The sequence below is a fragment of the Lactuca virosa genome, chromosome 9, assembly GCF_052849685.1.
Source record: "Lactuca virosa cultivar CGN04683 chromosome 9, Lactuca_virosa_CGN04683_v6, whole genome shotgun sequence".
Taxonomy (NCBI): domain Eukaryota; kingdom Viridiplantae; phylum Streptophyta; class Magnoliopsida; order Asterales; family Asteraceae; genus Lactuca; species Lactuca virosa.
The window spans coordinates 73384517-73400340 of record NC_136434.1 but is presented as its reverse complement, the minus strand read 5'-3'; the positions used below and the strand labels follow the sequence as shown (position 1 = coordinate 73400340).

Sequence of the window (15824 nt, the reverse complement as noted above, 5' to 3'; positions counted from 1 at the left end):
AGTACAATAACCAAACCTCGAAAATCTATGAAAAAATTCCAAAATTCATCAAGCTGCTCTCACCTCTGGTCACCAGAAACCAAAATCACATAAAACACTGCAAAAAAAAACGAAAATTTCACAGACGGAAAGTGTATTGTGTGGGTTTTTGATCTGCACTTACCTTTTACAGGGAATCGACCTTCTTTATGGAGCTGAGGGATGATTCTGTAAGCAGGAACACAGGCTGCACTGCTGCTGCGCACTATGATGGAGGGTAGACCCAAATCGTCGGAAGAGTCATTTGGCTTCTGTCGACCGGAGGGATGAGACGCAAAGAAGAGGAGTTCCGATTTTGGGATGTGTCGATCGGATTTGATAAGTGAAGAATGAAAAAAACATCGTCATTGTGGTTTTAAAAAGGGATGAAAATACCTAGGTAGCTAAGTCAATGGTTACCATAATTATAGGCTATTATTTGTGGAAACTAATTATCAAATTACCTATTTACCCTTATTTATTTATTTAATTATTTATTTTTATTTTAAATTTTGATTGGCCCACATTTATGTATACAATAACACAATACTTACTTTAAACACCTCTCTCTCTCTCTCTCTCTCTCTCTCTCTCTCTATATATATATATATATATATATATATATATAATTTCTTGATTATTAAAGCTTCTTTTGTTAAACCCGTAACAAAAAACTACGCCAACATAGCATCTTTTCGGATGCTAATTTGTGGCTGTCCTTTCACAACACGGATTGACAACAAAATCTTTCATCTGAAACTCAGTTTTGTTGCATGTACACACGAATACACATGTGTATATGCATATGCCATACGGATACTCACACACATACCCCACACATCATTTTGTTATAAATGTTAGGGGCCAAAAACATTTGAATCTTGTTCATCGGTAGAATGTACTTTTAACTTGTTTCTTTGAGTTTGATTATCTTTGTCATGACTAGCTTTAAAGAATCTCAACCTTTTGATATCAAAAACGAAGTAAAATTAGTTTATTGAATAACATTCTTTGGTCATGGAACAAGAACCAGATATCACCATGGATATTCCAAGTAATGTTCTCGCCGTCCTTGTAAATATATTTAATCATCTGATTATTCCAATCTACATTATCACAACACCCCAATTAACAAAACTACACGTTAACTATTTTTAATTTAAACACAGAAAGAATGAAAGGGCATAAAAGTCAGATTTCGAAAGGTGAATTGGTCTCTTACACATTTACAACCAACAACAAGTACACAACAATTCTTTTTCTATCAAACAAATTGTAATCTACATTTCACAAAGAACCCAATTAGACATAAAACTTCCTTATCAAGAAACAAATTACATCCCAAAAGGAAATTACCAAATCGCCCTCAACTTCCAGACCCATCACGGCTAGTACTCGCCTCCCCAAAAGAAACCGAAGCCAAAGACTTTGAAGCCCATGCAGCTTTTGCATTCATGGCTCCATGCAGGTTGCTTCTCTTGCAAGGCTCAGTCAATGAAGTGAATAATTGTATTGCACGATTCATGTAAGCCAATGGGTGCTCCCACAATGTTTTTAACCGAATGTTTACATTCCTTCTTCTCCAAGAAACAAGTGCACATGTGATGATAAACGGATAACCTAAGTAAAACAACCTTAAAACCACAAAAATGGTGGCTAATGTTAAGTATGTTTCGTGTCTGAACATGTTTTCGGGTGATTTTGCCCATGAAAAAGGGCAGTTTTCTGGCTCGTTGATGTTTTGATTTGTGTGTTCGTGTATTGTTTCACCAAGGGATGTTGCATTAACAGATTCGGCTTTAATACCTATAAATAAAATAAGATTAATGTTACATGATAATCATCTATTTGTAAATTTACCATTTTTATTAGGTCTAATAAAAAAAAGGAAGTCAATATCAAAAAATAATCACTTTTTCAACTTTCCATTTTTGGTTATTTTTGTGATTAGCCCTTTGTTAAGGGAAATTTTGAGAAGCACAACCAATTATAGGCATCTTATTGAAAAAAAAAACTCTATTAAATTCTTTGACTTTTAAAACCTCCATATTGCGTCTTTTCAATAAGATGCCTATAATAGGTTGTGCTTTTCGGACATTCCAAAACATTTAATATATGGGTTTTTTTCGTATGCATGAAATAATGCAAGGTTTTAAACATTCAGAAACTTAATATCATTCATGTGGATTGAAATAATGCGATGTTTTTCTGACATTTTCCTTTTTTTAACATAAATCCCATAAGAAATTAATTAATTAAAAAGTGAAGTTACCTGTAACATTAGTGTAAAAAGCCACAAGAGAAGTAGGGGTTCTTGAGCCATGATAACGAACACGCATTGTTGAGTTCAAGACAAAGAGAGTAGGAAACCCATGAACACCATATTTCGAGAGTATGCTGTATGCAAATTTTATGGTGTTATTCATATATTCAAATTTTAAAAAAATAAAATAAATAACCAATCAATGGGTAAAAATGTAACCTTGGCCTTATGACAGATTCCTCAATTGCAAAATGAGCTATGGAAGGATACAAGGAAGACATTTGGGATAAAGTTGGTCTAAATGTTCTTGAGAAAGGGCACCATGATGCATAGAAGAGGACAACAACGTAATTTCCAGCATTCTTATGAACCATACTTAATGCCTTTTGCAATGACGTTTCATCTCCCTGAAAATAAAGATTTGCAACCAACATTCAAATGAACATCATAGTTTCGTGTAATTGAAATCCATCAACTAATGATGAAAATCAAATTGAATACATTAACCAATGTGATCATTCTAATACATAACAACGAAATACAGAAAGCTAACTCGTATATCTGAAATTCGGAAAACCCCCAATTTTATTATGTAAAATCAAAGAGCAGCTGTATGATAAATCGAGAAGTGAATATGTGAGCTTTCAAGTGTGCGTACGTACCTCAATAACAGCAAGAACACCGAAAGAATAATCAATCCCGTTCAAAGGACAAACCGGAGCTTGGGAACCAAAAATTGAATCGTTAATCGATTTGGGATGACAAATAGAATTAGAAACCCTAGGGTTCTCATCTGCGCATGTTAGCCTAGCAACAATCACAATTAGAACGAACCCAAATTGAGAAATCCTTGTTGGACTCATGAGTTTTGATGATTTCGACATATTTATACACAGGTAAACAGAATCAATTGAAAAGAAAAAAACCCTCAATATTGAAGAACAGAATGAGCCTCAACGGGTAATGTTGAGGCTATGAGATTGAAATGAATTTGGGTATGAATTGAAAACCTTTGATAATTTTGAATTTATGGGAAAAGGGTAAACGAAGAAACCAAAAACAGCGAATGGGTTGTGTTGGTGTGAATCAAACGAGGGGTTTTTTGCGTTTCAGAGTCTTGAGAGAATGATAATATTGTTACCCACTTGGAAAAATAGATTTTTTTTTCTTTTTTCTTTTTTGGTAGGCTTACATTTTGGAATCTTGGTCAGTCTACTACATAGACATCTAATATTAACAAAATAATTATTTAGAAGAGCAGATGCGAACTAGAACAAGAATCAATGTTATAACATTAACATTAAAAATGTATTCGGCTGTATTTTTTGAAATAATTATTTGATTAGTATGGTTGTTAGTTACAATAACTAATTTTAATGTATTAAATAATTGAATTGTTTATTTTCTTATTTTATTATATCCATGATTTTCTTATACCATGTTTTATTATGGCTCATCTACCTTGATTTACCATCTACTAAACAACTAAAAAAGAAAATTATATATTGCGGAATTATTCTTTCTGTACTGTGAGATTGTTTTTCATATGCTACGAAATTGTTAACGTGGAAATCACACATTTTTATCAAAAAAGTTAAGAAGTTTCTTTTTTGTCGTTGTGAGAATAATCAAATATCAATTTCACACAAAAAATTATTAATGCGAAAATTGAATGTTAGGTTGAAAGATTTTTTAAAAAGATTGTATAAAGTTGAGGAAATGAAACCATCTTTTGAAGTTATGAATCTGCAATACGAAATTGGTAATCATTTTATGTAAAATTAAAATAAACAGATGACCATCTTACTATTAAAAATCTTATGCTATTATAATCGTTTTTATGAACTTCTCATCTTATTACTTATATACCCTATCTTTCCCCTTTATGCATATTATATAAATAAATTAATAGCCATTTTTCACTCTTCACTCATGCATTGTTCAGTCGTTCACTTGGATTATGAGTAGCCACATCAGCATAACACCATGTTTTACCATTAGGACAATAATACTAATAAAGGAAAAGAGTCCACTTATAATTAAAGCTTTTTCCTTCAACATTCAGTTTCAAAAGAGATAACTACTGATTCATGATATTTCAAGAGTCTTTAACAATATCCATGACTATGTACACGTCACCTTAGACTTAGTCAAACCACAGATAGATATGCATATGCTATAGCTACAACATGTTGACTTGGCCACTGCAATTCGGGCATAAAGAACCAATTCCACCACCTTGTCCTTGTACTTCAGGCTGCTGCATATGGAATTCATTTCTACACCATGCACATACACCTGTAATTACATTTCTACCCCCCATTCCATTCTTTCCACTCCAAAACCCCGAACCAAAACCTTGATCCATCCCAATAATCCCTGTATTATTATTATTATTATTGTATGGAAAAACCCCAGAAGAAGCCCCTTGAAGATGATGACGATGTGGATTCATGATATGTTGAGATCTACCTGTTAGGAATCTGAATTCCACAGGTTCAGATCTACTACTTGATGATGATGATCTGAACCCATTCAGATTAAAACCAAAACCATTGTTATTATTATTATTATTATTATTATTATTATTATACCTTTCATCAACTCTAAAAACTCCATTACCACTTTGTTGTTGATTAGCCACAACTTGTGGATAAACCATATTGGCATTATTATGAGCAAAACCCTGAGTTTCAATCTCATTGTTGATGTTAACCATGGTCAAATTGGTTTGAACATCATCTTTTTTCTGGTTCAAATTGACTGTATTTTCATACAGACCAATACCATGTGAGGAGGAGTTGCCAAAATTAAGACTTAACTCATGGATGTCTCTTTCTTCATCGAATTTAAACGCATCCAGTGGTGTGGAATATGAAGAACTATTCCCAAAAATATCATCTGAAACCACCGAGGTTTCAGTAATGGAGAAATGATCAAGCAGTCCCCTTTCAGACCCCTCATGGGCATTTTCGTAAATACCAGTTACATCATCATCTTGGAAGCTGAATTCTTGCTGGTTCCCAGTGGGGACAAGTGAACAAAATTCAAGATTTAGGTCGTTTTGACTGCTGCCCAAAGAAGGAATCTGGAAGTCGTCTAAGTTGACTTCTGTTGACCTGTTTAAAGAAGAAGCATTGTTGATGATTACATCATTCTCAAGCTCAAATTCTTCCATAATCATTTGTGTCTCAGGTTCCTCACCCTTGCTCTTGTTCCCAATATCTTCAACTCTTCCATAACAAAATCTATCTTCGTCAAAGTCAAACCCTAGTTTTTGAGGAGAATCTTTCAGGCTTGTGTTGTGTGAAGAATCAAGGAAAAGGGTTTCTGAATCAAAAAGCTTATTCACTTCAGCCACACGATCCTCATTTATAAGTTCCTCTTTTTCAGATGTCAAGTCATCAAAAGGACTACAAATGTTGATGTTTTCCTGAAAGCCCTTTTCTTCACAGATCTTTGATGATGGCTGAACCCTAATTTCAGAATCTGCAAGATTGAGCACCTCAACACTATCTTTCTCAATACTGTCTAATAATTCATTTGTAGATTGAAGAAGAGGACTGTTTTCAGAACTTATTCCTTTTTCAAGAATGCATTCTGGATTCTCATCAACATGTGCATCTTCACCATTGGATATACCAACTATATCTTTCTCAACAATATCAATGGAATCATCCAACCCTTTATTGCAATTGTCATCAATACAATCAACTGTTACAACACAACTTTCAAGCTTCCCACTGCTTTCATCAATAGAAGCTTCATGGCCTAAAGAGAAATCAGATTTAGATTCGGAAACATCAGAAGATTTGTCTCTTTCAAGGAATTCATTTTCACCTTCATGACACTTCTTTTCAATCTCACCACCAGATTCTTCAACTAAAACATCTTCATTCATGTTAAGGTCACGAACATCATCATTGAATTCTGATTCTGTTCCAGAAATTATCTTATGATCACTTTGAGGAGAAGCAGATATAAGTTTATCATCAAAAGGTGCATCATCAGTTTCCTTTTCAATCGCACCACTAGATTCTTCAGCTGAAACATCTTCATTCATGTTAACATGTTCACCCTGATTATCATGATCCAGAATGTTAAGCTCGTGAACATGATCATTGAATTCTGATTCTGTTCCAGAACTTATCTTTTGATCACTTTGAGGAGAAACAGATATCAATTTATCACCAAAAGGTGCATCATCAGTTTCCTTTTCAATCTCACCACCAGATTCTTCAACTGAAACATCTTCATTCATGTTAACATGTTCACCTTTATTATCATTATCCAAAATGTTAAGGTCATGAACGTGCTCATTGACTTCTGATTCTGTTGCAGAACTTATCTTATGATCACTTTGAGGAGAAGCGGATATAAGTTTATCACCAAAAGGTGCATTATCAGTTTCCATTACAACATTCTCAGGAACTTCAGTAAACAATACAGGGTCAACAGTCTTTTCTGCAGTTGGAGCTTCTGATGCTTCACAAGTCTGGGTTTCATTTGTCTCATGTGTCCCAATATGTTCATTATACTGGTTCCTTTTATTAAATGTTGTATTGCAAAACTGACATTCAAAAATTCCACCTTTTACTACATTCCATTCAGAAACTGCAGAATCAAGTTGAGATCTTTCAGTTTTGTGGGCTAACACCTGGTGGTCAAATAGATCAACCTTCCCTTCAAAGATAATGAAGCATTTGAGGCACTTGAAAAACTCTTCTACTTTTATATCAATGGGATCCACAATGTTGGATTTGACTTCCTTCTTAAAGTCTCTACTTGACAGTGCTAATACAATAGGCCTGCTTCTTCTTGTATCTACTCGAACAGAAACATCTTTCTGCTATGGATAATTGAAAAGAAAAAAAGTTAATAGAAGCAACTGAGAAAAGTTTATAATATAAATATATAATGATAAAGAGGGGAAAGAAAAAGGACTAAGGAAAACAAAGAACAGAGGAAAAAAGAAAAAAGAAACTAACTGCAGATACCAACTTACATTCATAGAAGCTCCTTTTGATCCAAAATTATGACGATTGTTGCTTGGAGTGAGAGTTGGTTTATCCAAGTTTTTTTCTCCGAGAAGGGAAAGCAAGTACATAGATACTTCCTTGAACGACTCAAATTGCATACCACTAGGGCTGTTTATCATCAGAGTACATTCAAGAAGCATATAGCTATTAGATTCAAAGTTAAAACATGAATAGAAATGAAAAAACTATACCTACATGATAAAAACTGAAACTATGAAAGAAAAGGGGAGAAAACAAACCTTATGTAACGACGACAGAATAACCAAACAAGGTCTGATCTCTTCTTGATAGAGAGGCTCAGCTTCCAGCCTTTGGGCAAAGCATCTCCAAAATAGCTTGCATCGACGACCTTCCTCTTCTTTGTACTAGTCCCCCACTCTCCATTCAAACCTCCCAAAAACCCTAACAACTCATCTTTAGTCGACAGTCCTTCGGTCCTCCTCCTAATTTCGAGCCCGTATGGATCCTCCAGCATCCCCAAATTCTCCAAGTTTACTTTCACGCCTCTACTATTCACCATTTCTATATCTCCAACAGCATCGTAAGCAACTACTTTCTTAACTGTATTATTACGCATTCTCTTGGCGTCCGGAGAATCAATGAAAACCGCATCATCTTGCCTTCGTGGTCTCCCTCGTTTTCGATTCGTCTCGGGATTCAATGATTCAGGCACTACGACATTGGTGTCTAGTTCGACTTCAAACGGAACTAACTCCCCAAAACTATGATCTGATTTAAAGAGCTCCTTCAACATACGAATGATCTGAGAGTTTTCGGCTTGTTCAGCGTCATTAATGTTGTTGGGAGTGGGTGTATGTGACGAACGTAGGCGAGGCGTACGGCGGTGAATGGTGGTTTTGGTGGACGTGGAGGACTGGGCGGGGGCAAGGCGAAGGCGTGAGTAAGTTTGTTTACGACTACCGGCGGATTCATTGAAAACTGACCGGTCGATTTTGGGGATTACAACGTCGTCACAGCGGTTGCGATCGAATGAGGAATTGGAGCACATGGAGAGGGAAAATAGTTCTGATTGGGAGAGAAGGCTAAGATCGATGATGGGGATAGAGTCTAGTGGGAGAGGCGGTGGTCGATCGGGATCGACGGTGGCGCTAGCGCCGGTGGTGGTGGTGGTGGCCATAATTTGGGTATTTTACGGCTTACGGGGTTGTTGTGAAGGGTGCCAATTTTTACTCGATGAAATTTGAAAAGAAGTACATGTTAACCGGTTGAGTTAAATTGTGACTAGGTTAACTCTTTGGGTTACCATACACTGGTACTTACCAAAAAAAACATATAAATCTATATAATACTATTGGAAAAAAAAAAAATACAAAGTAGTTTTTAACTTCTATTTATATTATACTTTTTCTTATTCCTTATTACAACCTTACATATACATATGTTCATTATTTTCTATTAGAGCATTACGGTGAAGATTTTTGGGGTTGTAGATTACCAAAAGAGTTCAAATCAAACATTAATCATGATAAGTTTTTCTATGATTATCTTGAAACCGTCTTCCTTTAATTAAGGGATAAAATCAGCATTTAATGTTGATGGATGTTTATCTTTGGTAATCAGAAGAATCTGAATTCTATAAAACCCTAGTTCCTGGTTTTTATTAGTGTTTTGATTTGAGATTGTTCTTAGAAAAATATCCCGATAATTTAGATTTCGTGTAACCATGCATAGGGTCAAAATATCATATTCGGAAAGTGATCACATGATCCTTCAAGAAGATCCAGACTATCCATCGATTTCAAAAATCTTCTTCTCCTCCCAAACCTAACACGAGCTTTTTTTGCGAGTTAGCTATGAAGATTTGTGATTCCAGAGTCGGCTCATTTTGTTGTGATCTTGCATGGGCATTGCCAAACTATTCTTTAGTTTGAGGATGTGTACACATGAAAGAGGTAGCGTTGCTCTTTAACGAAGGATTATGCACGTCGACTGACACATGGTGTTTTGTGGAAGTATTGTCTTTGGGGACATCTAGTGGCGACTCGCTTCATTGTCCATTAGGTTTTGTTATATGGGGTGGTACTTGGCGATAGAGGCTTCTTCGGATGCTTTTGTGACCTCAGTGACAGATCGTGGGTGTCTATAGGATTAGGAAGGAACAATTTCTTTCTTATGTTGATCTTTGGTTTTAAATGTAATTGTTGTTATTTGCCTAATATGGTAAGATACATTATGTATGCTTTATAGAGATGGTTTTGACTTTTTCAAGAAAATGATTCTAAATTATTTTAATAAAATGTGTTATTTATTTTAAAGAAAACGTTTTTCATGGCATTTATAAGATTAGCATAAGAATAAGTAGCAACAATAGTTCAATGTTGATTCATTCAAAGATGATTTTGAGAAGACGTATATGTTGCATTATCGTCTTGGTCATATAAATTAGAAACACAACCAACACACCCAACGGATATAATTTTGGAATCATTTGAACGGAAGTCTTATAATGAATATAAACCTTGTTGGTATTAGTGACGATACCACACCATCACCAATACCAACACGACCAAATCGTCATACCACCACCACCACCACTTAATTGACGTTGAAAACTAACCACCGATCACAACTATCATCACCACCATCTACATCATCACCACATCATCATTGCTGCTACCAGAAAACCAACACCACCGCATCATCCTACCACTACACATTTTATTACGTTTCTCTCTCTTCCCCCCCCCCCTCCTCCCTTTTTTTCATTACTATATTCATCATTTCCAGGACTTTCGACCGGAAATTATGATGTAGGTATGATGGGGCTTTAGATATGTTAATTGTGGTTTTCAGTTGTTGTTGCCACGGCAAGTATCTGCCACAATTTGCCACGATTATGTACACGGCAAATGAAGGGTGTACTAAGTTCCAGTTCAATAATCCGCCATTTGGAATGAAATCATATATGAGAAAATGAAGATTATTATTCTGAACACAAAATCCAAAAAGGCTTGCAAGGTTTACATGGTGTACGCTAGCTATGGCTTCTTCAAAGCTCCTTATTCGATCATCGACTTATGGTTATCGTTGGCTTCTTCAAAGCTCTTTTGACTAGAATATCGTCGGAAGTCCAACAACCTTTTGGAGAAAACTATACTTGATTCACAACTCTTTGCGAATCGATTTGGATGTCAATGAGAGAGCAACGATGTGGTGGGAGACGACTGTAGCAATGGTCGAAAGGAGGATATCCGTGTCAGAGGTAACAACCAGCGAAGTCTAGCTTAGGTGATGCCTGAGTTTGTAGCTGCCAAGATGGAAGACGTGGAGAAAACGTGAAGCCTCATGGCTTTTAGGGCTTCTTTTATTTAATTTACAGAAATGGTCCCCTAGAGTTTATTAAAATGTTAAAATATTATAAAATACAAAAATATGGGTATATTGGTGTTTGTTTAATATTTTAAAGTTAGACTGAAACTGCAGCCACATTGACCAAAACTGTTGATATGGCCAAAGCCAAACATGTCCTACAGCCTTCTTTAGTTCCAAATTACAAAGCCAAAAGGAGTCAACCAGTCCTGTCTCTTTTAATAAAAAGTCAAAAGGATTTTAATAACAAAATATCAAAGAATTGAATTCAAATATTATAAATCAAAAAAATAATGTCAAGATCATCAAGAAACAACAAATATTTCCTTTCGTCTAAGTCAAGCCTCGTATATATACTTCCACTTATTCTTATAACCAATCTTCCAAACTAAATTCATCAGATAGTCAAATATACCCACGAGAGACAAAAGACGAAAATACCCTTCAAGTATAAAAACCCCGCACCTATACTTTCGTGTAATTACACCATCCCTGTCTGCTGCATATAGGGAGCTTTTTTAGTCCTTTCATCAGACACTCTATTTTTCTCTTCAGTCCCTTTGGGCTTTCTTTTTCTGCCCAAAAGTTATCTGAATAAATAAAAAATATTGAAAACGTGATTATATCATATCGTGTTTATTTGGCTCCTTAAAAAGGGTTTTTGGCACACAAGGAGTTTTTCGTCATTATTACTGTCGATTTCCACCACTCGTGCTTCCCATTTTAATTTAGCTGTGATGCCTCTTGCTGATTCAATCAGAGCTGACGTGTCACGTAGTATCACCCACCCCTGCATTTCATTTTACAAAAAATAAATATTAAAATTTAAAACAACCCCATCATTTTTATTAATATATATATATATATATATATATATATATATATATATATATATATATATACCTCTGGACGGAGTAACCGATCTATCTCAAAGAAAAGATCAAGCAAACTGCAACGAGACTGTTTCTTTGTTTCAAGGCTTAAAAGTCCATCAGCATGCACCATATCATAACTCCTAGGGTAACTTGGAAACGCTTCACACCTAAAACAAAATAACAACATAAACAAATTGACAATAATAAACTTTTTTATCGAAATATTAATTCGATACAAAAACATACCAATCATGTAATACGCCTACGAAACCCCGGTCAAGGACAAGAGGAAGATGGTTGACCCCGGTTGTGGGGACCACATTCATAACCCAAACAGATTTTTTAGCATCCAATAAAGCAGAATTAAAACCACCAAAATGGGCATTCATATCTAGAACATTCCGGACCATGTTGTAAGGTGGAATAGGGTCTTCATCACCGGGTCTTTTTGGGTGATCTGAAAATATCAACGGAGAAAGTAGAGACCAGTAGTCTCCAACTAATGACCTCCAATTTAAATTATCTTCCATGAAATCATCCGCAAGTACACCTGTCATTATATGATATAATATTTTCAATGTTTTTCTTGAGATTTCAAATTATATAAAATTAATACCATGAACTGAAAGTTCTTTGGAGGTCAATGAAGCTCTAGAAGGCCATGTTGACCTTTCTTCAATGGGAATCCATCTATGGCTACGAGTTCCTCCAATGCATGATTCAAGTGGGTGGTAATATGGTAATTCTACATCATGCCCCTCTTTGCAGATTAAAGGACCCGATCCATGTTTCCTTTCAATCACAAAATAGCAACCTACTTTACTCTTTTTTTCAATATTAGACAATCTACTTTACTTTTATACCCAAAATACCAATGTAATTTTATTTCTTTACTAACAATAGCAATATATAAAAGGGTTAATTGCATAAAAAACCTTATATTTTCTGTTTTTTCCGGATTAAACCCTAACTTTATTTTTTCATGAAAAAGACCTTGCAGTCTTTCATTTTTAACCATATATAAAATTAGAAAAAGAAACTTGTAAGCATTTTACATGTTTTGGGTTAAAGAAATGTGAGTAATTGTGATGCTATTATGGGTAAAAGATAGTAAATATGCACATCACCCACAATTTCATGTTTTTTTTTTTATAATTTATTGGATATATAATATATCATGTGGTATAAAGATATAAAGAAGATATACCTAGAAGCATAACAAGTTTTCTTGCTAGGTTTTTTCCACACAACTGTTTTATCTTGTTGAGATAACAAATCCCAACATAAATCTTTAGCAAAATTACGCACAAAATCCCATCTTTTTAAATTTTGTTTATCACGCGCTTGAGTATTAGCATATGCTGATGTCCATACAAAGTATCCACCAGGTCTCAAAACTCGATCCACTTCTATCAAATGTACACCATCTGTAATGTAACAAAAAGTTGACCTTTTTAATTCAAGATTTCATAAATCTTTAAGAAATGATGAAAAATGATACCTTTTTTATCCCATTCAACACCATCCCATGCAGTGTGTATCATGTCAAATGAAAGAGAAGGAAATGGCAACTGTTTTGAAGCAAAGGAACCAATCATTGCAGGAAGACCTCTTTCAAGAGCTATTTCAACTTGACTCCCTGAAGCCTCATAGTTTGCAATACACATTGTTAAAACTTGTTTTGGGAATAAATGTGCTCCTAAACTACCATAGCCACACCCTATATCTAATACACTTCTCACCTGAAAAAAAAAACATCATTTTCACCATAAGTGGAAATGAATCTATATAACAATTAACAAATAGTCAAAGTTTGACTTACTCCAGCTTGAACAAGATATGATTCGTTTCTTAAACCAATCATTTCTGCAATCTGATGAGAGTAGTCTTCAATGTTGTCATCTACCATTGAAGATGCAAAACTAAATGAGAATTGGTCTTCATCTAACATCATCATCCTGCAACCACAATCACAATAACAATATTAAGAAGAAGAATAAGAATAAGAAAATGATTTGAAAAATAACGAATTCGTATCTTTTTTACTTTTATTTATTTACTGACCTTTTTGTCAAGCTTCCAGATGAAAGAACTTCTTGTGCAGTGATTTTAACATTGTCAATCCAGATAACATCTCTTCCAGTAGGCCATCTATGAGGGATTTTGTATTTAGGGGGAGCAAGAATTAAACAATTCTGTTTTGACATGGGCCCACAATGGCGATCATATTCTTTTCCTTCAGTGAAACCCATCTCAAGATTTTCAGTAATGTTGAAACAAGGTACGAAATTTTCGGATTCTAGTGAACAAAACTCAGATTCTTTAAACTTAGTGGAACCAAGTGAAAGCTCCCCAATGTCCCACAAATCTGACACAAGTTGTTCTTGTAGTCTTCTATACCCACGAATCATTTGACCTTTTGAAGTTGTTGTGAGGGATATTGTCCATAAGAATGACATGGAAAGACCAAGGATTACTATTGCAACTAAAGTGACTTTAAGAAAAAGTAAAGTTAACATGTGGCGATTTCTTATGGAGGTTAATGGATCAGATACAAGGATACCATTTTCAATGGTGTCTTGTTTGGATGATGAGTTATCTGAGAAAAGGAATTGGAATGGGTTTCTTAAAGATAAAGATACATAATCAGAGGGGAGTTTTGAACTTTTATCAAGATCTTCTTTATCGGTTTTAACCTTCATTTGAGAGTCTTCTACATAATCTTGAATGTTTCCTGAAAGTCTTCCACCACCCAAAACACCTCTATGAAGTGGTCTTGACATTTTCCTGAAGTTAAAAAGATAAATTCATATCACAAAAGTACTAAAAAGAGCTTCAATTTTGAAAGAAACAATAAGAAAGACAAAGTATCATTGGAATTAAGGTGTAAAAGCTTGATACAAGATCTGTTCATTAAATTACTCCAGCAGATCCAATAAACCCAAAGCCAATTCTCAACTTTTTCAATAAAATTTGCCAAGATCCTTAACCACTTTAGTGAGAAACAGAATTATGTATCATTCAAATTCACAATAGAACAGAAATTCAATTAGGAAAAAGCAACAAATGTAATATAATTTGCACATACATTTGCAAGGAATCCACAGAAAACAAGAGAAAACTTGGCTGAATGGAAAGGAATAATTTGTTTACCTTAATTAGATAGAGTATTCAAGCAAAATCAACAAATTTAGCCAATAATTCTGCAATACCCCATCATTTCATACACCGTTTCTCATTTACTCTGTCTTCGCTCGATTCTACTCCACTATTTCTTCTCTGCTTTTTTCTCACTCAAAAACACTGATTACATCTGCTATGAACACGCTTATGAGGATTTTTTAGTACAACTTCGGAGACTAAAGACAGGGGTGTAGATTTGATCTTGCAATTGGATCTAAAGCTCCCTCGTTAATACTAGTCACTTGCACACTCTATAATATGATGACAGATAGAGAGAGAGTTAGAGAGAGAGAGAGAGAGAGAGAGAGAGTATATGTATATTTTATACATACATTAAAACACATAGGGGTGACTCAAGTACACTTAGATGCGTAATGCATCAATGTCAACTTAAACGCGCTAATACTGGTTTCACACACTACTTTAGATGTTGGTAATTAATTATGATCACAAGGTCAATCAATGAGATTCACATCGAATTGATTAATTTAATCAATTATTTAAGCGCGATATTAACTTCATCGTTTACTTAATGTTACAGAGAGAGAGATAGAGGGAATCCATAGACGACTTTACTAAAACATAATTTCACACACATAGTAGAATATTGAATTAAATTAAAAGAGGGATGGGTGACTTTGGGATCAGCTGGGTCTATTAAATGTAGAAAAAAAGAGATTTACCTCGAACCACCACCACCACCACCGTCAGTGTGTAGATCTACCGCCGGAAATGCCGGTCAATACATACAATTTATATGTATGAGAGAGAAGATAATAGATACATTATACATATATGTATAGATATAGAAAGAGAGAGAAAGGTTTTTCGGTTTCACGCTTTACATCGGCATGAATTTATGAACACCAAGGAGGCTCCACCATATCTGATAAACCCTAGAAATTTGAAATCTGACCAAGGTAAATTCCAAAACTTTAAGCTCCTGAAAATTGGTACTTTGATTGAAAGCATAGAATCTTTGAAAACCCTTTGTACAGGGTTTTAGCCTTTTTACTGCTTCACTCCAATTTTTATTATTTATATTTATATATTCTCATGCTCATTGAATAATAAATTAATAATCTTTTTTTTGTAACAAAATGTGAAATAAAAGTT

General features: G+C 34.6%; 3 protein-coding genes across 4 annotated transcripts; all 3 read right to left on the bottom strand.

The window, feature by feature from the left end:
* Positions 1 to 1193: 1193 nt before the first annotated feature.
* On the bottom strand, positions 1194 to 3471 carry APRL4 (APR-like 4). Its single transcript, XM_079070144.1, has 4 exons — positions 2944 to 3471; positions 2501 to 2688; positions 2291 to 2415; positions 1194 to 1824 (listed from the first exon to the last, which is right to left on the bottom strand). Exons 1-4 carry the CDS (start codon positions 3163 to 3165, stop codon positions 1385 to 1387), a joined length of 975 nt encoding a protein of 324 aa, XP_078926270.1. The 5' UTR covers positions 3166 to 3471; the 3' UTR covers positions 1194 to 1384.
* Positions 3472 to 4341: 870 nt separating this feature from the next.
* Positions 4342 to 8525, bottom strand: LOC145135930 (uncharacterized). 2 transcript variants are annotated; one of them, XM_079070141.1, is made up of 3 exons: positions 7560 to 8525; positions 7287 to 7428; positions 4342 to 7130 (listed from the first exon to the last, which is right to left on the bottom strand). In XM_079070141.1, the coding sequence occupies exons 1-3, from the start codon at positions 8456 to 8458 to the stop codon at positions 4464 to 4466; spliced, it is 3708 nt and encodes a 1235-aa protein (XP_078926267.1). In that variant the 5' UTR covers positions 8459 to 8525; the 3' UTR covers positions 4342 to 4463. The 2 variants fall into 2 exon arrangements, with proteins under 2 accessions (XP_078926267.1, XP_078926268.1); XM_079070142.1 differs by having other exon boundaries at positions 4342 to 7127.
* A 2379-nt stretch (positions 8526 to 10904) lies between these two features.
* LOC145135931 (putative pectin methyltransferase QUA2) lies at positions 10905 to 15619 on the bottom strand. The gene is made up of 10 exons (XM_079070143.1): positions 15392 to 15619; positions 14679 to 14959; positions 13590 to 14312; positions 13348 to 13483; positions 13027 to 13267; positions 12733 to 12952; positions 12142 to 12317; positions 11772 to 12075; positions 11554 to 11692; positions 10905 to 11440 (listed from the first exon to the last, which is right to left on the bottom strand). The coding sequence occupies exons 3-10, from the start codon at positions 14306 to 14308 to the stop codon at positions 11276 to 11278; spliced, it is 2100 nt and encodes a 699-aa protein (XP_078926269.1). The 5' UTR covers positions 14309 to 14312; positions 14679 to 14959; positions 15392 to 15619; the 3' UTR covers positions 10905 to 11275.
* Between the last annotated feature and the right edge of the window lie 205 nt (positions 15620 to 15824).

What these genes read in the sequence shown, in the direction of transcription:
- APRL4 (XM_079070144.1), bottom strand. Translation starts at nt 3,165, where the DNA reads ATGTCGAAATCATCAAAACTCATGAGTCCAACAAGGATTTCTCAATTT. An exon ending in GTGTTCTTGCTGTTATTGAG is followed by an intron (nt 2,689 to 2,943) that starts GTACGTACGCAC and finishes CTTTATTTTCAG; the next exon opens with GGAGATGAAACGTCATTGCA. An exon ending in GAATCTGTCATAAGGCCAAG is followed by an intron (nt 2,416 to 2,500) that starts GTTACATTTTTA and finishes ATTTGCATACAG; the next exon opens with CATACTCTCGAAATATGGTG.
- LOC145135931 (XM_079070143.1), bottom strand. Translation starts at nt 14,308, where the DNA reads ATGTCAAGACCACTTCATAGAGGTGTTTTGGGTGGTGGAAGACTTTCA. An exon ending in TGTTGAATGGGATAAAAAAG is followed by an intron (nt 12,953 to 13,026) that starts GTATCATTTTTC and finishes GTTACATTACAG; the next exon opens with ATGGTGTACATTTGATAGAA. An exon ending in GTAGGCGTATTACATGATTG is followed by an intron (nt 11,693 to 11,771) that starts GTATGTTTTTGT and finishes ATTTTGTTTTAG; the next exon opens with GTGTGAAGCGTTTCCAAGTT.
- LOC145135930 (XM_079070141.1), bottom strand. Translation starts at nt 8,458, where the DNA reads ATGGCCACCACCACCACCACCGGCGCTAGCGCCACCGTCGATCCCGAT. An exon ending in TTCTGTCGTCGTTACATAAG is followed by an intron (nt 7,429 to 7,559) that starts GTTTGTTTTCTC and finishes GATGATAAACAG; the next exon opens with CCCTAGTGGTATGCAATTTG. An exon ending in CAAAAGGAGCTTCTATGAAT is followed by an intron (nt 7,131 to 7,286) that starts GTAAGTTGGTAT and finishes AATTATCCATAG; the next exon opens with CAGAAAGATGTTTCTGTTCG.